General features: G+C 52.5%; 5 protein-coding genes across 5 annotated transcripts; 4 read left to right on the top strand and 1 right to left on the bottom strand.

Annotated features, from left to right (window-relative positions):
- Nucleotides 1-1233: 1233 nt before the first annotated feature.
- Nucleotides 1234-3432, top strand: IUM83_06107 (putative transmembrane protein; the record flags this gene model as incomplete). Its single annotated transcript, XM_067930288.1, has 1 exon — nt 1234-3432. One exon carries the CDS (start codon nt 1234-1236, stop codon nt 3430-3432), a length of 2199 nt encoding a protein of 732 aa, XP_067782642.1.
- Nucleotides 3433-3548: 116 nt separating this feature from the next.
- Nucleotides 3549-3905, top strand: IUM83_06106 (Dynein light chain; the record flags this gene model as incomplete). Its single annotated transcript, XM_067930287.1, has 1 exon — nt 3549-3905. The coding sequence occupies one exon, from the start codon at nt 3549-3551 to the stop codon at nt 3903-3905; it is 357 nt and encodes a 118-aa protein (XP_067782643.1).
- Nucleotides 3906-4067: 162 nt separating this feature from the next.
- IUM83_06105 (Ubiquinone biosynthesis protein COQ7) lies at nt 4068-5026 on the bottom strand (the record flags this gene model as incomplete). The annotated part of the gene is made up of 5 exons (XM_067930286.1): nt 4068-4217; nt 4287-4423; nt 4501-4621; nt 4693-4752; nt 4835-5026. 5 exons carry the CDS (start codon nt 5024-5026, stop codon nt 4068-4070), a joined length of 660 nt encoding a protein of 219 aa, XP_067782827.1.
- A 15973-nt stretch (nt 5027-20999) lies between these two features.
- Nucleotides 21000-21474, top strand: IUM83_06104 (uncharacterized protein; the record flags this gene model as incomplete). Its single annotated transcript, XM_067930285.1, has 2 exons — nt 21000-21250; nt 21315-21474. 2 exons carry the CDS (start codon nt 21000-21002, stop codon nt 21472-21474), a joined length of 411 nt encoding a protein of 136 aa, XP_067782828.1.
- Nucleotides 21475-22807: 1333 nt separating this feature from the next.
- IUM83_06103 (uncharacterized protein) lies at nt 22808-23087 on the top strand (the record flags this gene model as incomplete). Its single annotated transcript, XM_067930284.1, has 2 exons — nt 22808-22950; nt 23030-23087. The coding sequence occupies 2 exons, from the start codon at nt 22808-22810 to the stop codon at nt 23085-23087; spliced, it is 201 nt and encodes a 66-aa protein (XP_067782645.1).
- Nucleotides 23088-23540: the final 453 nt, after the last annotated feature.

Below are 23540 nucleotides of genomic sequence, written 5' to 3'. Positions count from 1 at the left end.
CTGAGCAAGCATGCAGTCCAACTTCGCTCGCTATAGAGCACTGTTCGCGACGCAGCAGTTTTAGTGCTAATGCGGTCGCAGTTCGCGTTTCACAGTTCTTCGAAGAATGCGGCGAGCGAGCATCGCCGGCACTTGGTTGTCACGCCCAGTCGGAGGCTGCTGGAAGACGGTTCATGCTTGACGCACGATCGCACGGCGAGAACCATAGACGAACTCGCACTCGCGCTTGTGCGGCCAGCGCGCCACCTGCTTGGCGCGCTCGCGTCGGAACTCGCGTCGAATGGAGGTGTCCGCAATTGCGTCGAAGCACCGAGCGAAAGTTTCCACGTATCCGGCGAGCCAGTCGAGGGCTGGGTTCAAGCCGAGTCCCGGAGGTTCAAGCCCGGTCCCATGAGCCGAGTCTCCGCTGCATAGCTGCTCGATCCTCGATTCAGGCCAGCTCAGACCGATGCTTGTCAACCGAGCGGCGCCAACCAGACTGATAACGCACGCTAGCTGAGAACGGGACAGTGTTTATGCAGCTTCTGCGGCGGATCAGACCGCTTCGGGGCATCTGACCCCGAAGGCCGAGTATAACTCACGCTGGCCCGAGAGTATGACAGGCTCTCGTCATGTGCACCGGGGTTTCAGCTGTCAAGCCTGTCACGTACTATTCGCTGTAATATCTTGGCGCCGCTGCTTTTGTTGTTCGAAGTTCCGGTAACCGCGAATTCGGGCCCCGTCCCGTTTGGGGGCGGGATGACTCGCCGCGCGACGCGGGCCCCGTAACCAGGCGGGCTTTCGAAATCTAGCCCCGCGCTAGCCAAAGCCCACGAACCAGACGAGCGGCGGCACGTCATCAGCGACGTCGCCCCGCCCCCGAAACTCCTTCTGCACATTCGCTCGAGGGAGCTGCACTACTCCAGTAGCACCAAATTCACGGAAACAACTAGCAAAAATCACCGCTGCGCTGGCCCCATAGCCATTCCAAGACAACACGACAATCGCTTTCGTGCAAACGCTCGGAAGCGAGCAGAAAGCACAGAACATTAAGCACCACCCACTCGATCGCCCGCCCGCAGAGAGCGGAGGCCGTTCGGTTGCTCGATCCCAATTCCGGCGGCATTCATGAAGTTTCGCCCTACTCACATCGTAACTCCACGCGCGCCGGACACCGAACTGCGCACAGCGCGACCTGACCGATCCGAGTCGAGAAGCTGCGCCACTTTGTCATACCCCCGTGAACAAGCCCCGATGACCTTCTCGTCGACACTCCAGCTCCGGATTTTCGGTGACCATTCGCTTGACAAGAAGCTGGCCAGTCCGCCAGCGCTTGCTGACCGCGGCGAGGCCAACAATGCGGATCCCAAGCAGCGGTGCTCCATCTCCAGCGACGGCAAGTGGCCGAGTTTGAAGCGCGAAGATGCCGGGTCCATCTTACTGAACGGAACGGAGCACACCGGGTCTTCTGGTGGGTTCCCGCACATGCACCACCACGAGAATAACGACGATGGACCCTTATCAACTGGGCTGCATGGCGTTGGGTCAAGTACTATTCCTGTCAGCCACGAGGGTGTTGAAAGCGGGGCTGCTGCTCACGCGGATTGGCACGCGATCTCTTCAAACTCCTTTGACGACACGTACTTGGACAACGACTACACCAGCACTGGGATGTCGCTCGCGTCTTCTTCTTCTGCTTCGTCTCTCAGCCACTTGAACGAGCCCATGAACAAGCTCGCGTTGGATAGCGAGGATCATGATTTACCGGTCATCTCGATGCCGTACCCAGGTACTAGCTGGTTCTTGGGCGGGAAGCCTGAATCGGGCAACACTGGTTTCCCCTTACCGACACTCGGAGGTCTTACGCCACAGTCCCAGGCGCCCTGCTCAGCGACAACTCCGACCAGTGCTCCATGCACTATCAACACTCCTAATTTCCACTCAAGCGGCGCGGACTATTCGAGCACTTCGGCAAAGCTGTCGGGCGACTCGTTGCCCTGCCCATCTGACGCCCCCTCCCCGGTTCAAATGGAAAATTTCGCTCCATGCCTTCCCCACACCCTGGAACCGTCGGAGCTGCTTTTTGAAGATATGAGCTCCTGGACCGGAGGCACTGCAGAAGTCTACGACAACCAGCACTACCACCAACAGCACGGTCAGCCCTTTTACAATGTTTCCTCGCACATGACTGCACCAAACGGGTACCTGTACTTCGACAGCGCATCCACCAGCACCGCCGCTATGACAACACCTCTTCACGATTACTCACCTTCGTTTCAACACCATCAACTCCACTCGAACGCGTCGCCTGCGCCATCCATCTATCGCATGGCACAAAGCCATGACGATATTTTCCGAACGGACTCCCGTTGGATGGCGAATCAAGGCCAGCACCAATTCTCTACTCCTTCAACCGCCAGCACGACGCCCACTGGATCCAGCAAGACCCACGATGTCCACAACGATGTTGGCGGCCACGGGAACCAGCTGCACGGCGTTGACGAAGGCCAGGCTATCAAGCGGATACTACGCTCTTCGACGCTTAATCAACGCAGTGCCAACTGCTTTCACTCGGCCGGTCCCACTCCAAAGGCTGATAACGTGTTCACTGCTAAGGTGATGCCACTCCCTGCTTCGAGCCCCGTGGCACTCAACCAATCTGCCAAGATCCAACTTTTGACGGCGCTGAATGACTGCTACTGGAAAAATGGGCGCAAGAACTTGCAGTGCTTCCCTTCATGCCCCGAGCACCACGACTTCTACTCCATGAAGATGAACAACCGGAAACACTCGAGCGTGGGCGTGTGTCGTGGCCCCGTGTACTGCCACGCATTCACGAACGCCGCGGAGTTTCTTCCAGCTGCGTCGACCCAGCACGTCAAGCATGAGCACGGAGCGAGGGTTCCATGCGGTGGTAGTGGAGCCCGAGAGGTTTTTGTTCTTGGTCGGTTCGAGCGCGTGCCCCAGCAAGAGTCCACCAATCTGCTGGAAGAGCTCAACGCGCCGCCGTCGTTCGCGAACGCCGCAGTCTTCGAACATTTCCGGTTCACGTGCTTCCAGGCCGTCGAGATGGAAGAGCGTCGCGTGCTGCTGCCCGAGTCGCCTCACGACCAGGCTGCCGACTCCTCGGTTACGAAGCCCGGCAGCCTCCCCCAGAAGCGCTTCATCCGGAGCACCTGGTTCTTCCTGCCCGACGTGTGGAAGGTGCAGCCCATGTTGAAGAAGAAGCGCAAGGCGACGCGCTCGGCGCCCGCGCAGACGTTCCCATTCTGCTTCCGCATCTTCATCTACACGCGCGACGTCAACGGGCCCGGATACTCGTGCATCGCCGACACAGCCTCCACCTTTTTCGAGCTGTACTCGACTCGGACTGTAGACCGGGTCAAGCGCAAGTACTGGAGCGGCGAGACCCAGCGCTCCGCCAAGCAGCAGCGAGGACTCAAGCGGCTCTAGTTTTTATCCGTAGCCTGTGTGTGCAAATCCTTAGAAAGCGTAATTCAACTAACGGGCGGACATCTTGACGTGAACCGACGCCTCAAATCCACTTCCATCAGTCAGTCGCAGTCTTCATGGGCCCTCCCGATGCATCCAAGGTCGCTGGTGAAGACGGAGCCCTGCCCGACGCGCAGCAGGACGGAGTGGGGTCCGGCAAAGTGCCGAAGATCACGATCCTGCGACTCGAGCTAGGGACGGCCATGAAGGACGAGGCGGTCGCGCACTTGATTCAGATCCTGCAGGCAACACCCAACGCCATCGAGAAGGACATCGCCACGGACATGAAGAAGTACTTCGACCAGAAATACGGACAGACCTGGCACTGCATCGTCGGCAAAGGCTTCGGCTGCTCCATCGCGTACGACACGCAGTACCTGCTCTTCTTCCGTGCCGACCAGCACTACGTACTGCTCTTCAAGTCCACCGAATGAGCACGTGTAGTTAGCTTAGACAACCTGCAGGGATCATTCTTTACCTTGATTCATCCACCTTCAAATAAGAAACCATTGGCAAACTCCTGCTGTGTTCAGCTGTGCATTGCATTTTTAAGATTTGATCAACACGAGCGAAACACGTTCAACCAAGGCAACTTCTTACACGGCCTTGGCAACCTGAATCAGCACTTTCAAGGACGCCTTGGCGAACGTCGTCACTGCGTCTGGGCTGCCCTTGTTCGGGTCCAGAATGTCCGGCGTGTGCGCGTCGACAAACTCCTGCTCCTCGTCACGCGCCACCTTGAACAGCTGCCAGCATTATCATCAATACTTCATTAACCAAAGCAGCAGCACAAACCACTGCACAAGGCTGCTCACCTCCTTAAGCTCGACCATGTCGGGCTTGCTGGCGTAGATCTCGCGAATCTGGTCGTTGTAGTAGTCGCTTACAGCCATCTTCACGCCTGTCACGTACGACGTGCTGACCTTGTCCCCCAACGCGCTCAGTACACCGCCTGCACGCAGCACCAGTTTAGTGCTACCCAAAGCACAACTCTCGTTGTGGAATTTGGATGGGGGGGGGGGGACGTACCGACGACGAGACTGCTGAGCTCGACCGCTGGGAGCACCAGACTCGGTCGGAATCGGAAGTCCTTGGTGCGAACAGCGCCCTCTATGCGCTGCACCGCCTGGTGCTCAGCGTCTTGCAGCTCCTATCCATAACAAGAAAAAAAAATTTAATATTTATTCCTACAGCACCAGCACCTGCCAGCATTGTGTCCACCTTGAGCTTCTCGTAGTGACCCGCGGAGTACGTCTTCACCACGCGCTCGGCGCCGGCCACCTTGACCCCCCGTAAAATAAATAAATAAATAAATAATTATGAGCCCACGAAACTTAATATAAGCTATGGGTGTAGCCCGTGCCTTGGCGTCCAGCATCCTGGCGCTGGCGACCTGCATCGCGTGGCCGCCGCGCAGCATCTCGCTGACAGCCGAGTCCTGCGCCTGCGGACGAACAGGCACGTCGCCGCAGTTGAGCTCCAGCCAGTTGGGCCGCACGTACGCGGAGGACGCGCGGCGCACGCCGCCGAGACGACGGACAACTCTGCTCGTCATTTCGAGCCGCACCATAACGTGAAGTGAAGCACAATCGGACTTAGCAGGGTAACTATTGCCAGAATGCATAATATACCTGTGGAAATTGGTTCATGAAAAATAGAAAGTTTATTGAGTCCTTGTATTTAACCCAATCGGATCCAGAGGGGACGGTATCGATTTTCAGTGAGGTACATTGATGTCACTTAGTCCCTGCTAACGACGTCCTATGTCCGTACCAGCAGAAGCCAGGTTCATCTTCGTTTTGGCGCCAAAGTGCTTCTCGAGTTTGATAAAGTCGTCGTCAGCGGCAGCGCTCGACGAGGAGGAGCCGTTGCTTGTGGACGTTGCAGATTGCCGGTGTTGCTCTTCTTGGTGGGAGTCCCTGGGGCTGTGAGATAGTCATCCTGGTTGCTGCCACTCGGTGGGGTTTCCTCGAACATGATCGAGCGCCCGACCTTCGTGTACAATGGCTCAACTGGGGCGGGGTTGTTGGCTAGCAAGTTCTTGTATTTCACAGGCACTGTCGGGTTGTTCGCCAAGTTGGGCTTGGTTGGATATTTTGGCTGGGTGATAGTACACGCGCCGTTATCAGGAATCTCAGTGCCACGACCGGGAAAGTCCGGGTTGTTGAGATCGAACGAGCTGCACTCTGTCACCAGGTCGTCTTTCAGCGGCGAGGCAGTAATTTGCTGCGGCTGCATTGCGACAAGGGCGAGTGCAGCGGCAACGAGGCATGTTCGTAACGGGTAGACCATGCCGCTTCAGTACTGAGTGGGGACCGAGAGGTCTTCACGATGGAGGGGCAATTGAGGAATGGACGACTTGCTACCCGTGTTTACTAGTGGCATGGTGCAGCCGGCAACAGCCGTGCAGTGTTACTTCAAGATCCAGTTCCATATTACAAGTACTGATACTAGAAGAGTGTATCTGTTGGTGCTAACAATGTAGCGAAGACAACTCAGTGCATCGTTGCAAACGATCGGTATCCGCTCGAATTTAGGCCGGGTGTGCGAACATGAAACAATTCATCCAGGCGATGGTCTTGTGACAAACCAGAATGTTGACGAACGAAAAATCTCAATCAACGAACAGCTGCGTCCGCACATGTACATGTATTGTCATGGAGTATACCCAGGCCTCTCTAATTGAGGGAAATTGGCCCGATTTACCTCGTATTACCTCTATTAAGACGCCTTGCAAAAAAGTATAAAAAAATGAGTTTACGCGTCGCAAAAAGATTTATAAAATTTTGAGTTTTTACCCACCTTCTCCAATTTATTATGAGATATCATCAGCCCAGATTGAAAGTATAGTGCCGAAGCAAGACATCAACAAATTGGAGCTTACAGAGGCAATCTAACAAGCTTCCGATCCGTTTCAGTTAGTTCATGATGCCAAGTACGCCTTAAATGACACCCGGATTCCGGAAACGCTTGCAGTGCCTTCTGCTGCTTGCTATTTTTGCATTAAATCAATTTTAATAGAAATGGAACTGGAAATACACAGCGTCAAGAGCTGATAACAGCAACGCCATACGCAATAACGAAACGTGGGGAAGTGCGCGGATAGCTTTGAAAAGAAGTGGATGGAACGGTAGAATCTCATTGTGATCATATACTGAACTGATCAGATCTATGAACAGGCTTTTTGCATAAGGCAAATGGGAGGCGAATGCATCCTTGAGCTTAGCTAGTGAGCATTAACCCCTTCAGTACCACGTGCTGTATCCTACAGGATAAATTTTTTGATATCCTGTATTCTACAGGATAAAAACTCGTATAGTTATTCAAGTAATCGTATACAAATACCAAGTGACCCGACTGAGATTAAGTCTCATGGGGTTGTTGCAAACATCGAGCTAATAATTCCAACAGTAGTATCATAGTGGGAAAAATCCTCCCTGCTGCGTGTCTCCGGCACTCCTTTTGCGCGCTTCCCTCACGTCTCATTCAGAAACGCGCCGCCTGGAACCCAGATCTCAAGAAACCATGGTCGAGCTGTCTTTCTCCGCAATGTGGAGAAATTTTCGTGCGCGCGGATGGCGCCACCAGCCACCGCGCGGTATATCGACAATTACCAAGTACTACACGCCGAAGGGGTGGGCCAACAAGGCCAATGAAAAGCGCCGCGTGGACGTGTTTTGGGGTGAAGATGAACTGCTGCGCTTTGTACCCGAGCAAGGCAAGGAACCCCATACTGGTGGACTAAACATCTTGTTGAGTACTCTAATTGCTAATTGGTGTCCACAGAGGCTCTGGAACCACCAGCAAAGCGAGCGAAGGAGGCTGCTCTCCCGATTACACCGTCGCAGCAGCGATCGGTGTTGGCTCATTCACCAGCGTCGACGTCATCGTCGACAGCAAGCACGCCTCCAGTTCGACGAGTACTCGCCATGTCGACCCCTGCACGACGCTCCCTGCCACCTCCAACTGACACACCTGCCATCGTTGCATCCAGTTGCGGTGGCTTTTTGGAGTCAGGTGATGAAGATAACTTCTGTGTTGATGATGACGTTAGCGATGACGAAAGTCTGTATCATCCCGATGTGAGTGAGAGCGAAAGCAGCTACGAGAGTGAAGCCAAGCCCTCCACACCGGAACCCATCAGTGAAGAGCCAAGCAACGATGAAGCGGATCTACTGTATCTATTGTACGTTTCCGCAAGCACTCAAGACTTGTCGAAATCTGACTTACGTCTCCATACGCTCAAGGGTTGGGACCTTCGCATGGAAGACACGAGTAAGCATTGTATATATGGTACAGGATATGTTCGCAAAATTAATTCTCTTATGCTGTCTGCTACAGGTCGTGGTCTCCAGCTTCCTGCAGCTCAGCTGAATCAACACCATGCTGTCCCCACTGATATCGCCGAAGCAGCTGGCCTGAATCTCGAATGGTAATTCTTTTTGATGCTCCCGAAAGACCTGTGGGTGAACATCGCGGATGCGTCAAATGAATATCAGCGATGGCAACGCAATTTCTCTCCTGAACAACTAGCACAGTGGAATCGGCGTATGCGCGCCCGCAACAATGCATTCAAACCGAAGAGCCCCGCCCAACGACGCCGAGAGATGGCAAAGTTCAAGGAGATCCAGCCCTACGAGCTAGTGAACTTCATTGGGTTGCTGTGTGGGCGGGCAATGTGTCCGCATCGTGGGAATTTGTCACGACATTGGGCAGCCAATGCTCACGGTGCAGTAGCCAAAGGCACGTTCGGCAAGTATATGGCACGACATCGATTTGAAGAGATCGTTCGCTATTTGCACTTCAGCAGCAATGATGATCCAGACGCGCGCCGAGTGAAAACCTGGAAGATCAAGCCAGTTGAGGATGCTATCAACAACAGCTTCAGCAGGGGAATGACCGTAGGGCCTCGGATTGCCTTTGATGAGGGCATGATTCCGATGAGAAGTCGGTTCAACCCTATGCGGCAGTACCTAAAGGCGAAACCCCACCTGTGGGGGACAAAGTGCCATTTGACGTGCGACTCAGCAACGGGTTACTGCTATCGAGCGGAAATTTATCAAGGCCGCGAACAAAGTGATCGGTGAGACTTGTTGCAGTCAGAGAACGCAGTACTACGCAATATAGAAATCGTTCTACAGGGGCAACGGAATCGACTTATCATTACAGACCGCTTTTACACAAGTGTTCTCCACTCCTCGATGCTTCTTGACCGTGGGCTCTTCCACGTTAGGACCATTCGTACGGATCGTCTGGGCTTCTGCACGGGTATTGTCTACAAAAAGAAAGAGTCCAGAGGCCACAGGGGATCTTATCGGATTGCACAGTCGCGCGTATTATCGAATATGGTTGCGGTCACGTGGATGGATGATAAACCAGTCTACTTCCTCGCAACAGGATGCTCAACCGCCCTTACAACAGTGGGGCGGCGCGATGGCGCGCGTGTTGAGCAAATTCCGGCCCCCAACTGGTTCGAGACTACAATGAGGGCATGGGGGGCGCTGATACACATGATCAAAAACGCCTTCAGCGCTTTTCAATTCAAAGGGCTATGCGCTTCAAGAAGTATTACCACACCATTTTTATCGGGTTGGTCGACATGGCGCTGGTGAACATGTACATCATATACACGCAGCTGTTTGCACGTAAGTACCCTGACAAACCGACGCCAACGCATTGTGACTTTATGGACGAGATGCAGATCACGCTGCTGGCTGTCGGCCCGAGCGACTTCGAGGGCGATCTTTCGATAGAAGCATTATTTGGTAGTCCACCACGAGCACACGCACGCCCTCGTTCTGCGGTACCGTCACGACACGTGCTTGAGCAGGTTGAAAGCTTTCGACTTGTTCGTGCTGGAGACAGCATACAACGAAAAAGGCGTCAGTATGTATGTAAGGTGTGTTCCATCTTACGACGTGCCGTGCACAAGCCTGCATGGGAGACGACGTATCTTTGCCGGACGTGCTCAAATGCACATGGTAGTGGCATCATCTATCTCTGTCAGCGCTCCCGCCCGCACGACCCGACTGGTCCCGTGAACACAGCCACTTGCAGCCAGATCTGGCACGAAATGTGGCGAAACGGCTCGGACACTCCGGAAGGAGTCCGGTATCGCCGCAGAGCTCCGCAGAACCGCTGCAAATTCGAACAGCGAGGATAGTGAGGAAGCGGGGCCACAATGAATGCTAGTAATACAGTAGTACCATACCACCACCGAATGTTGCAGTGCACAAAGACTGCGCGGATTGATTTCGTGTTAGGGGTAAAATTGGCTTGTTCTCGATCAGCTCATCACCTTCAACACCAACATTTTGATCGCAACAGCTCATCTACAGGATATTGGTATATGTTGCGTTGTCGATATCCTGTAGGATACGCTACATCAGTGGGATCAGGCGGGATTCCCTTTGACCGCTTCAAAACTCCGCAAATACTAGGACCAAGTACTATACAACCCTGTAGGCTACAGGATAAAAACGATCAAAAATGTGGTACTGAAGGGGTTAAAGTGAATGCACATGTAGCCTCTGAACATGTCATGCTCAGCGGATAGGTGGCAGGCAAAAAGGCTTTAGCAGGTATATGGTTGCGGTACGCTATTCTAGCCTTACGAAAGTGGTCAAGCCGCTGGGGACCACGGACAATTCCTCATCCGCCACGGACCCTCCTCCGCCCCCTATGCCAACGTCAATGACACGTCCAGCAGCAGCAGTAGTAGTAGTAGCAGCAGCAACACTACCACCACCACCAGCAGCAGCAGCAGCAGTTGTTGTTGTTGTTGTTGTTGTAGCGGCGCTGGTTCCGAGACCGTCGACGTGCGTATCCTGAGCATGGCCGACAGCAATGCCACGACTGTGGGGGACGTGGCCAAAAGCGTTGAGTTCCAACACTGGCAACTCGAACGTAGATAGCTAGTACTCACAGCCGCGCACGTGCTCGGACTGCCTGAACGTGCTGCTGTCCTCGGACGAGTACGCCGTGGACCCGAGCTGGCTCCTGCGTGAGCAAGAGCCAGTACGAGAGCTTCTTGGCCACCGCTACTACTGCACGCCGCTGCACCCCGTCCGGCCAGTATTCGTACTGCAGCACCAACGCCTCGGTCTGCGCAACGTGTTTGCAACGGTGGAACACCATCTTCGTAGACGCTGTGTAATTTCCTGCGACTTGTACGTGCTCCGGGATGACAACAGTCAACACGTCGATGATGCTACGAGTCATCGCAACGTTAGCATCCGAAGTCACAGGTTGAGGAGCTCCTGCCGGTCACGCGACATCTCTAACAGCCTGTGTATCATCATGTATATCAACTTTCCTACGCAGTCGTGGTTAGGGCACAGGGAAAATTTATTGAGCTTGTCCGAGTCGTAGGGCGCGGCGAGGCGGGTCGACGTTGCGATGACTGGAAAATAAAAAGTGAGAGCTAGATGCTGTAGGTCCTACGAATTCTAAACTTGTCCGATCAGCATGTGATGCTGAACTCCGTCTTGAGTTTCTTATCCGGTTTCTCCTTGCTTCTGGAAATAGGAGTATCCAAGCCAACGGATACTTCCACTTTCCTACGCAGTCGTGGTTGGGGTATAGGGAAAATTTATTGAGCTTGTCCGAGTCGTAGGGCGCGGCGAACGGCCCCACCACCAGAATGGTTGCCGGGTACTGCGGTGCGGATCAGCGGATCATTATCCTTGATAGCCCCCTAGACGATGTTGCTGCATACCTTGGATACGCTTCGAAACAGTCGGAGAGCCACCGACCAATGAACTTGATAGCGAGTTTGCTGGCAGTGGCGGCAGCTAGAGCCGTTGCACCTCCGATTCGAATGGAGTGCGTCGAGTACTTTGACGATGGGACACCGATCTTGCGAGTTGTCATTTTGATGATACGAACGACTGCCTGGGACGTGAGGCCAGCACAGAGGTGGCGATTCGACTCTTGATGGAGCTGGTTTCTTGCTCGTAGGATGTGACGAAGACCTTGCACCGGACACAACAGCTTGTCTCCCGACGAACTCATTGTGCGCCATGAACCACGACCACATTGGTTGTGTTTGGCTCCTTCTAACCCGATCGTGACCGATGTGGCGCGTTTGTAGGGCGTTTGTCTGCCGTTGTCGTCCGAAAAGAAGACATTACTCGTTTTAAGGCAGTAGAAGTGGTAGGACTTCCCGATTTTGAGCAATTCAGATCTTCGTAGCAGAAAGAAGCAGCCGATGAGCAGGCTACCCCACAATAGACGTTGTTGTGGCCGAGTGATATCGAGAGAACGATAAAGCAGGCGCAAAAAGGGCGGCGTAAGCGGTTGATTCTTTCTGCGTGGAGATGACAGTCGCTTGATGCCGGCAAGTAATAATTCCAAACGTGGACTGTTTGGCAGGCGAATATTCTTGTGTCGCCGGTGGTACCACCGGATGCCCGCTAGTTTCAGGAGAATTGTTCTATGCTGGTTGCCTTGGTTGTTCAAATTCCAACCATGAGCCCACAGTTGAGTATCAAAATATTCGAGGCGGCGTGACGCGTTTTCTGGAGACAGCCAGCGAGACCACTTCATTTGCCTTGCGAATCCGCACCACTGACGCCAGTATTGACGGTACTTGGCAGCGGTAGAGCGAACCAGGGAGTTTCTTCGCAGCATTGTTCCCAAATATTTGAGAGATCTGTGAACGGGGCGTCTAGTGGAACATGTTTCCAGCAAGAAGAGGGATTAGGCTACAGGGTATAAAGCGAGTGCGAGGAATCCCAAGCGCGGGATCCAGCATTGGCCATAACGTTGAGCTTCCTGGGGATGTGAGTTGCCGTCAGCAAAATATTGTACTGGAATTCTGCCAAGGATAGCAGTATGTTGTACAGTTGGGCAACCGGGTGCCGACTGGCGCGGCGGTTAGCCCAGCTAACAGCGCTGCGTTATCGATGTGTAGCTTGACATGAACACTCTTCTTTTCCGATGACGAAGCCGACCAATAAGATCCCCAATGCAGTGCAGCGGGCACTGCGCTGCGTAGTTCTCTGATGTCGATTGATAACTCCAGCGAGTCAGTAGTAGTAAATCTTTGACGGATGTACTCCCGTCGCATGGGTTCTAGCACACACAGGCATGCGCCACTAGCGTCCATGAAGACATCAAACGTCGGTTCCGTGCTGGATGCGAAATCTGCAACGGGGATTTTGTTGAATTGTTCAGGGTGGTCCAGCACAGCTCGGAACCAGCGCAAATCATTTAGCACCTGTGTTGGTAATATTTGAAGTCCGAAGCGTGTAAATGTACATGCCATGCTTTGAAGAGCTTGTAAAAATGCACGAGCAGGCGGGAGCAATTGGCAACGTGTCGGAGGCTTCCGATAGTCTCAAGAATCATTGTTTTAGATGCCGACGCAGAATGTATCAGATTGTTGACGCGGCCAGCGGCTTTTGCCAGCTTGTCCACTGGGATAGAGACGTTTCCCGCTTCGGTATCCCATAGCAATCCGAGTGCCTTGCACTTCGTTGCTCGTTGCAATTTTTTGCTGGTTAATTGTAGTCGGACCGAGAACCGTTGCCATCGCTCGACAAAGGGATAGATTGGCATCGTGGCAGTTGTGGTACATGTCGACTTCCACACACGTGTGATCATCACACCACACGTTGCCGATAAATTGTCGATTTAAGCAATTGCCGTACTCGTAGAGATGATTGATGACAGTAGCTACGTAGGAGTAGAAGGCAGGTGACCCGCACCACCCGACACCACACGATAAGTCAATACGAGGAACCCTTCGAAAAGAAATCCGAACATATGCACTACATCGGCGTGAATTGGAACATGGCGAAACGCCCCAGACATATCACCGAGCATGATAAGCACGAACAAGTGGGGATGCGATTGTTTGACGGTGTGGATACGCTTAGCGATATCCCAAGGTGGATTGTGCGCGACAGGAGGGAAATTTCCTCTGTACGTGTAATCGTTCACCGACTTTCCTTCCTGAAACGAGTAGTCATTGACCAAGCGAATGTCTCCTTGTGTGCCACCTGCCTTGTCAACAGTAACGATTGGACTGATAAAGACTTTGGGCCGCATGTCAAGAAGACGCGAGTTGACGATAAGATATCGTCCTTCGAGTTGACCCGCCCGAATGTGGCGGCGAATATGTTTTTTTTTTACCCACGGTGCTGCGATGGTTGGTTGGGCGGTGGGATTGGGGTGGTGGTGAGGAGGTAGTCCACCTAGGAGTGACGCCATTTATCCCAATTTCGTTCCAACTAGCAATCGTTGAAACCAGTGATGAATCGAGAGGGGGGCGGGTAAAGCCCCTTATTCGGTCTTGGATCATCTGGGGTCTGACCTCTGAGTAAACGCACGGTGTCAGCAAGGGATAGACCTTGTTGTTCACAGATGTTGGTCCGAAACTGAACTAGTTCATTGTCGATTTCACCCGTGTTTGCATGGTCAGTGTTTGGATACTGGAGTCCGGCGTCACGAGCATAGTTGCGGCAGTGCTCAAGCGTACTGAGTTGAGTTTTCTTGCGGATACTGACTAATGTTGCGAAGAACCGTTCGTACAGCGTTTCCTGGGTCATCTCTGAATCAACAGCCCTGGATCCACTACGCTGCACGTGACATCATAAGTCTTGAAACTTTGTCGCCAATCCATGCCAGTTTTCAGCAATATGTACTTTGGCCTCGCCGGAGAGGGCTCCAGGCCGAAAGTGAGCTCTAGAGCACTTCACCACCTTACAGCCGTCGGAGGACAAGTACTTAAGGCACAAACGCCGCCCGTCATCTGCCTTGGGGAGTGTCGCAAACACTGTCGGGGGAATGAAACTCTCCTGACTCAGCTTCGGAGCACGCTGGTGCCGCTCCTGGGGGTATGAGCGCTGTTTCCCTACAATCGTCAGCAGATGTTGGGAGTCTCGAAGAGCCGCTAGCTTGTCATCATTGCGGGTGAACTGAGCAGAGACTTCTGTTGTTGTCTTTAAAAAAAACCTGTGACGAGCTGGTTTCGGAAAAGACGAACTACCCATAGATCCGGAACGCCAGCAACCTAGCCATGGCCGGGTTTGGTTGTGCGTGGTCGTTGTAGCTGATCACGAAGTCGCATGCCGTCGCAATGAAGCTAGCGGCTTCGGAGTTGTAGAACACCTGGGCGAACTTATGGAGTGTGGCTAGAGCGCTGATGATATCCCCGTAGCAATTCGCGTTGGGCGGGGGTTCGATGCCATTCTTGGCCGAAAAATCCCACATATTAACACCTCGTTCTTCAGCGGCAATTTCGTCGTTCACGAGTTCACGACGACAATGCCTAATCGATAAGGCGAGGCCAAATCCAACGTAATATAGAGATCGCAGCACCCCCGGGGTCGCGAGAAACTCAACGAATTCGGCCTGTTGCACAGATTGAAGAAGTGTCTGAGGGATCTTACCTGCATGTTGCTTGTTCACGATAGCAGCGTGGATTCTCCTGTTGGCCGGAATACAATCCCATCCCGGTGTGCAGTTGGACCTTTGGCTATAAGATAACTCTCGTTCTCAGTGTCAGAGGGTGATTGCGTACGCCTTCGCTTAGACAGCGTGCAATTTATGTGGCGAACAGCGTTGATATCTCCTTCATCGTCGTCATCGAAATCGAAGTCGATGTCGGCACATTCTTCCGCTCCGTCGTCATCTTCACCAGCTTCCTCTGCGCCAGACGCATCACCAGAGTCGCCGACGCCGTCTCTTTCCAGTTGTCGCGACGGCGTGCGTCGCGCGGACTTGCGCCCAGAAGTGGCCAGCCGTCCTGCGGCGATGTAGCTGGTGCCGCGGGTCTTTTGATGAGGACGGCTGGTCGCACCGGACGGGTCGTTATAAGATCACCAGGTCGTTTGTTTCGAGGGGCCGTCGTGAAATCAACAATATGCTGGCGTCGAACGTAGACCACTTGCAGCGTTAATGATTTCACCAGGGGAGTGATGGCGTCCCCATCAAATTCGACAGACAGCGACTCGGTTATACTTGACGGGATTTTTGACCGTTTCTTGCTGCAAGCAGTGACATTTTCATTCTGTTGGTGGAGTAGTTCTAATGGGTTGAGCACTGTGGCATTTACGCCGCATCCTGCCTGAAGCGCGTAGTTGAGCGGGTCCACCTTGATCGCTGAGTGCGCATCAACTAAGGGGAGTCGGACAGGGCCTTCGGAACTGGTCACGTGAAGCGTGTTTGTGCTGTCCGATGCTGCGTAGCCGGACACGACTCCGTACGTCCAAACATCCACTCCTTCAGTCGAAGTGCGGATAAAGATAACAGGGTGTGCGACGTAGGAGCCTAGCCATAAACGGTGCTCTATCTCGGAGACCAAGCGGAGTACAATGAAACTAGTCGGTACTTCGAATGCCTCCGTAGATAGTTCATCGTCGGGTTCCGCAGCAACAACCGTTGACGTGTCACCCGATACCACCACAACTTCTACGTATTGAAAATCTGCCGGCTTCTTTGTCTGGGCAGGGCCAAGGAAAGCCAACGCACCGCCGGTTACAGGCATAGTAAGCGTTGGCGTTACGTAACTTGAACTCGACTTTGCGATGACTGGAAAATAAAAAGTGAGAGCTAGATTCTGTAGGTCCTACGAATTCTAAACTTGTCCGATCAGCATGCGATGCTGAACTCCGTCTTGAGTTTCTTATCCGGTTTCTCCTTGCTTCTGGAAATAGGAGTATCCAAGTCATCGGATACTTCCACCTTCATGTCCCCCTTGGCATTAGTGTGCCCGCTAACGGCAAACGTGTTGCAGCACGAATCGTCCGAATCATCGTAGTCGTCGTCTTGATGTCCAACTGCAACAATGCGCGGGTGCGTAGCCTACGAAGTCCATAATACCCGAGCCAAAACTTAGAGCAATGGAACGTGACGATGCAAACGAGCGATGCACTTGAACTACAGACGGTAGCCTTAGCAGTAGCACGTCATGAGCCGCAGAACCGCCATCTGCCATCGCCGACTGCACACTTAAGGTATCGACACCTGGGTTCGCTAACGCTTGCCTCACGTCGAAGCTGCCAGCACCTGTGTCTGCCCTTGCCTGTTGCGTAGTGAATGCCCCGCCGCATTCACGTCGGCCCGACACTAAGTGTCACCTCTACTGTCATTTCCCATCGTACTGAAATGTCAGGGTCTGTTCATAAGCCTGATCGGTTCTGTATATGATCGCATTGAGAGCTAATCGATGAAACTAAATAGTCGTTTTCAGGCGCCACAGCGTTTTAGTAGCGTGCTGGGAACAGTTTCCAAAACGGTGTCATGGCAGAGCCTCTAGAGCGAAAAAAATCGACTCGCTCATCGTGTTTCTACTAACGGTAGTTAGCGAGTCAGCATTCTCCAGTACTTAGTAGCATAGTCAATAAGGGGCGGGTCGCACCTCTTCTCTTTTTGGTTTTTTTATTGCAAATAAAGTGGAGGTCGGGTCACAGCACATTTTCGCATTTCCCTTACGAAATTCACATGCGAGTGAGTGTAACTTTTGCTCAAAGTTAAGCATGGCCAGCCTCACAGAAGCAGCCGATCTAGGAGACGCCCAAGGGGCAACAGTGGAGAGCCCAGATGAGCGCATAGAGTGGAGCGATGCCCTCGCGGAGTCGCTGTTGTTCCTCCGGATGCACAAGTACGGCCCCGCCTTCAAGGGCTCAAAGAGCAAAGCGCAGCTGACTGCAGCCTGGACTCACATTCTAGATGATTTTAACGAGGAGAACCGCCGCTCATGCAAAGTTTCGCAGCTCAAGAACAAGTTCCAGGGGTTAAAGACCACATTCAACAACATCAAGGCCAGTGAGCCCCAGACCGGCAATAGCACGGAACATCCGCTCGAGTATCCTAGCATCTGGCCTACGCTGATCATGTACTTTGGCGATCTGAGTGGGATGGGAAACCGTGACTTCGGTCAAACGGGCTCCATCACCTCGGAGGCTTCACTCTCGCCAGAAGAGCAACCGCGCACCATTGTCACTGAAGGCGCGGCCAATAAGCGTCAGGCTCGAAAGCGTAAGATGGATCTGGCGAGCGCGGTGGCGGCGATGGCCGAGTCACTAAGCTTACGATTGAACTCCAACGGGACATCTCATGACGTTCAGCCGCTTATGACCAAGATGGCTCGAATGGAAGAACAGATCACCGCTCTCGTTGTCAATCAACAGAAAACACTCCAGCTGATGCAAGCCTCCCTTGATGGATCTCGTCAAGTAAACGCTGCTATATTGGCCTTCATGCAGAGTACTGTTGATAACGCTGTTATTACAACTACATCAGCAGGAACTGCTCAACGCGACAAGCAAACAGGTAATCTCTAATTGCGTCGCGCTTGTCGCGAGCTGGCTTTTCCTGTCCCGTCACTTCTTCTGTAGCCCTCCATGCGCGGTCGATCTCCATCCAGTCTTCTATAGCCACAGGAGTAAGTGCAGGTGTTCCATCGAGGTCGATGATCCAGTTGTGAAGTACAAGGCAGCCTTTGATGACCAACGCCATGTCTGTAGGCGTTTGTAGTGACAGATCCGATTTGAACACTCTAAACTTGCCTTTGAGCCTTCCAAACGACTGCTCCACCGCAATACGTGTTCGACTGTGCACCAAATTATACCAACGATTGGCTCGGGTCATCTCCGCGAGGATCAGATACGGGGTCAATACATTAGTGAGAAGTTGATAACCCGCGTCTCCAACGAGGTGTGTTCCGGGTGGAATTGTATCGAGCATCTCGCGGGCGAAATTGATCGATTAAATACGGATTTGTCGTTTTGAGCTCCGTTGCGTAGCGAATATGCCATGAATCGCTGGCGGTGGTCTACGACACCCATCATGTTAAATGCCGGATACCCGCGACGGCAGTACCAGCCGTCATAGTCTGCAAAACGTTTTACTCGTATTAGGCACCCGTCCACAGCCCCAACAAAACCCGGCATGCCACTGACGTGCTCAAACTCACTGCAAATCAGCTCCCAGTCAGACGCCCGCGTCGGTGGCGTGATGGTTCTCTCGACCCAGGTCTCCAGCACTGCAAGCACTTGGTGGATAGACGTCACTGCAATCGTTTTCCCATGGCCAACTAGCTTAGCTGCCTTGTACATGGAGCCTCCGTGTGCTAGATAATTCATAGCGATCGCAACTCGTGTGGAAATGTCCACCTCTGCGTTGCTTCCCAACGGAGGTAGAACGGTGGCCCAGCTACTCGAAACGCGGCGGCATATCTCCTCAAATGCATCACGAGTGCAGCGTATATGCCGTCGAAACCAGCCCACGGAAAAGACTTGTTGGGACCGAATCATATCCCAGTCAGCTCGCGGCACGGTGTACTGGTGTTGCGGAGGCTCGAGCCACGTGCGTTTGTCGGAGACGACGACGGCAAGCACACATATCGAGGCCGCTGCGCATGCCAGAGTCGTGTCGCTTGGATTCATGACGAGAGAGAATGACAAATGTTACGATAGATCTGTCAATGCGTGTCTAGCAGAAAAAGAGACCAAAAGACCTCTGCTACCTCTTGTTGGGAGTGTACATGCAAAAAGAGGTGAGGGGTCGTTTGATTGGCGGGTTCTCTTTCTGCGACCTCTTTTTTTTTACTGCGACCCGCCCCTAAAGGATGAATTTGTGGCACGCGCACTTACACTGGAGTTTGACCAAGATCTTGTGGCAACTAGCGCGACAAATATCGCGTCTGTCCGGCTACCACGAGACTCCATCCAGAATACGATATCCGCTCACGGTGACCTCAGCTTCCCCATGACACCAACCTATTCTCAGGTTCTTGAATACATCTACACAATGCGGCTATCGTTCCCCGCTGATACCAGGCAGTCTGTTGAACAACTGATCCTACCACAAGATGTTCTGATCCCCCGTTTGCTGAAGGATATTGGTGCACTGAACAACAGCGCACGTTTGTGCCAAGAGATTCTTCGAACACTTCACAGATTGGGGGACATATTGTGGTACGAAGACGAAGACGAAGGCCCGAATGTTCGGAACTGGATCATTTTGGACCCGACCATTATGCTTAACATCGTCAGCGAAATTATCAGCCATACCCATGAGACTCGGGTAGGAGACTGCTACGATATGCTGCGTCGTGACGGTACACTACAGCACACACTACTCATGTCGTTTACGTGGTGGAACGTTTTAACACCGGATATGGTGCTGATGTTTAAGCGTCTGTTGCGACAGTTTTCCTTGGCGTATGCAATCAGCGATGAGATGGTGTTCGACAGTGACATCATCGTTCCCACCTACTGGAAGACGAGAACAAGTTCGAATCGCAGCGCAACACTACAGCGAACGAGCACACAGGAACAGCACCACATCATTGGGTCCGGCAGCGCAACATGGCAGTATTCGTTGCCTGTTGGCATTTCCAAGGCGATTTATGTAAATTTCGTTGTGCAGTGCTATCAGCCGGGTGTTGAACGTTTGGTCGAAGCGGATTTCTTGACGAGTTTTGTTCTTGGAGAGCTTGCCACTAGAATCCACTTCGGGAATAAGGATGCGCGATGTGATACTATTACGATTAAAGTCATCGCGCTGACCGACGAGTTTGCGTGGGCAGAAATGCGGTATTTTGTGATTGCGATGGAACAAGTTTTGCTTGCCTACCCGGGATTAGACTCACCTACGCACCGAGGGGTCGAGCGGTTCGTTGTTGGTGACGAACCACAACCAGTTACTTTACTAATGGAGAACAAACTAGATGAGGAGCGTTTACGAAAAACTAGACCTTGGCTGCCCCCCGACTTTGGATGGTTTCTCCAGTGTGCATGGGCCAAGACTGGGAAAATTGAACAACTTCGCACGAATCATTACCTGGAGAGACTGGAAAAACTGATTGTCGAGAGCGATAAGCGTCGATTTCCTGCGGTGTGGACTTTGTCGTACCCGAAAGATGGGTCCATCATTGAGCTACGTATGCATAGCGATCTCACTGGCAGGTGTTACCACGACCCACTTCAAATTACGGTTCCTAGCGAGTTTGAAACGTTTGTCGCTGAGCACGCCAGCATCATTAAGGTGATTCCACCTTGTAAAGAAATGCACACACCCTCTCATCCCTAGGGTGGCACACTGCAATGATACTAAGATTTTTATTACGTAGGTCGGCATATCAATACTCTCTATCGCGGCCTCAGCAATCCCTGTTGCTGTTGCCAGTACAGCCGTCGGAGTGGCTCTATCGGGTAAGGCATGGTGAAGTTGGTGTCTCTTCGTATCTCTTGCTGATCCACACCACCGCTGTTATTGCAGGTTCATCAAGCCTAATTGGAGAAGCCTGCACGATCAAACCAATTCTCGAGAGGGCCAACTTAATTCCTGGCGAAGTGCAGTCTGCGGATGGTACTGAAATGCCTTGGTTGGCGCGCCTGGGCTTTCTTAGAGACTTGTTGAAGCTTCACAGCCCACCTCTCGATGAATTCACAGTTGGTCTTAGATCCAACCTGCGTTGCGCTGCCAGAAATGGCGCTTATGTCTGGATGTATCCAGACGAGCTGACGAAGCTCAAAGGAGAACTTACTCCATGTGCGTGCATCTCGCTGCGCGTTATGGATACGCCCGGATTGTGGAAGTCCGATGGCAGATATGGGCGCAAGAAGAACATTATCTGCGACTGGGAGCTCGTTCATCGCACAAGAACCGAGCCCATTAAAAAGGGACAGAGCACGATACAACTCAATACTGTTGAAGGCCCGGTGTGGATGTCGCCGTCAATTCCGTTGGAGAACGTGGACTCGGTTAAGATGTTTCGCGAGTGCACTTTGAAGATTACTATAAAGCGACGTCGGCGATGGTTTAGGTACGTATCTTACGTATTGATGAAGTGAACGAAAAACTAACATGCGAACTTTGAAATGGCCCAGTTGCAGGAAGGCCAAAGAAATCGGCAGGGGCGAGCACAGTCTCGAACATCTTGATGTTGATGCGGGATTTTGTGGATCCAAAGATCTGCAGGTGTCGGTGTCCAGCAAACCATCAATTGATGTGTCGTGCCAGTTCACGATTGTTACGACCAGCATGTGATCGGAGCATTTAAACAGGGACCTCCGGCAAGTCACTGACGCCTGCTTTTTTAATAAAAAAAAAAAGAAACCCGATTTGTCCACCAGCTTCGTAAAATACTACGTTGTATTAGACCCCCATCTTCATCTACAGTTGTCACGGGAGTGGATAGGAGAAATCCTTCAAGTAGCCCTGCAGCAGCTCCGTCAAATCTCACTCTCCAGCACAGTACATGTCATGATTCAAGGTGCTGCGCCGGCGACCCAACGCCCAGATGATCCAGGCATCTTCAACAAGTTCAATTCGTATATGTGGGAAACAACCAGAATTCACGAGGTGTCAGGCCCGGCGAACTTAATCAAACTGTCGCGACGAGGTACAATTACCCCGGGGATGTATGAGTTCAACAGCTTACCTCCAAGACTTAAGGAAACATTAAGTCGGTGTTGTATTCGAGAGTCTAGCCCCAGCTGGCCACCGGACAACGTATCAATTAGGCAAAGCCTACAGAAAATCCTGGACTCTGTAGTTAATTCTTAACAAAACAGAGGTTCTCTGACCCCCCCCCCCCCATCTACAGTTGTCAGACGTAGAATATCCTTCTTGTAGTACGCACCGACAACTACTTCGGCAACGACTGCGGGACTCCGAATACTGCGATCTACTCGGCGTTCTTGGCGGATGGCAAGTGCCACCGATTTCAAACAGGCTACATGCGAGTTGTTTAAGTGATGGATGGATGGCAAGATGTGGGTACATGTCGGCTGCGACGCCAACTTGTTCACGTCGTACTCGGTGTATCGTCGCAGCTGAATAACGGGGACAGCGTTCCCTACGGCACTGGGAGCTCGTTCAAAGCCAACATATCTTCAAGCATCCCAGCGACTACGACGGTCATAGCGGGAATGGTCACAACAGATACGAGCAGTTCGGCTACAACTACATCTGCAGCAACTCCGTCGACTATCGTCGTCAGTTCCGCAGAGTCAAGACTGGTAGTTCAACTTGTGACAGTCATGGCAGGATTCATCGTAAAGGCACTTTGCTGCTAAGGGAGTAAAACTGTAGCTCAGCGTACAGGGATTAAAACGACTATTTCTAGGTACTGAAATGCAAAAATAACGTAAAAAGAAGCGCTATGATGTCATTGCATGAGACGCAATGTGTTCAACTAGGCAGGCAACTGCCATTTCAAGCAGTCCGTCGCCGTTCGACAATGAAGCTTCTCCGACCGTGCAGCTTGGCCACGATTCTGGTGCTTCTCTTCCGTGTGATCCGACCTGGCGCTGCTGGAGGCACTTCAAGCATTCATGAGGTCAACGAAAGCCCCACCTGCGACGAGAGATCCACTGCCATGTACTCGACGATCAATCCGATTCCTTGCACCGTGACGACACCATGCGTCGAAGAAATGGGCGTGCAAGGCAACAGCACTCGTTATGACTTCTGCCATTATACGCAGGACGAATATCTCAAGGACGCGTATGGAGACACTCCGTACGTGCTTCTGAAACACTACGACGACACCAACTGCGAGCAACTAACGTCGACCGATGTTTACCGTGCCGACGGCAAGTGCCACAACAGCCTCAACTACGCACTGCAGGTTTTCGTCAGCGCAAATGGCACTGTGACCGTCAAGAGCAGGACCAAGATGTGCGAGCTTGGCGACTGGGGGGACGTATTCGATCCTGTGCCAAAAGCGAACGTCAACACGGGCCTCTGCTTCCCCATGGAAATTCACTCGGCGAAACTCTACTTGGTCTATGGTACGAATGCCACCTCCTCTGCTTCCTCGAGTGGCTCTGGCAGCGCAAGCGACACAATAACCACCGCATTATCGTCTTCAACTTCAGCTCTGCCCACCGTGTCACTAACGCTGGGCCTTGCAGTTTTAGCGACGTCGACTTTGTAGTCGCATGCGACGAAAGCCCTACTACGTAGTAAAACGGAGTATTCTACTATCATGACCTTCCTCTTGTCGGATCACATTTCACAAAAATATATTGAACGGGTAAGTAGGTAGCGAGAGAGAAAAGAAATGGTAAAGCGATCGGCACGCTACACTTTGGTCGAAGCAAACATGC

This window comes from Phytophthora cinnamomi (genome assembly GCF_018691715.1).
Source record: "Phytophthora cinnamomi strain GKB4 chromosome Unknown Contig104, whole genome shotgun sequence".
NCBI classification, from domain to species: domain Eukaryota; phylum Oomycota; class Peronosporomycetes; order Peronosporales; family Peronosporaceae; genus Phytophthora; species Phytophthora cinnamomi.
The sequence above is the reverse complement of the archived record's forward strand: the minus strand, read 5'-3'. Positions and strand labels throughout refer to the sequence as shown.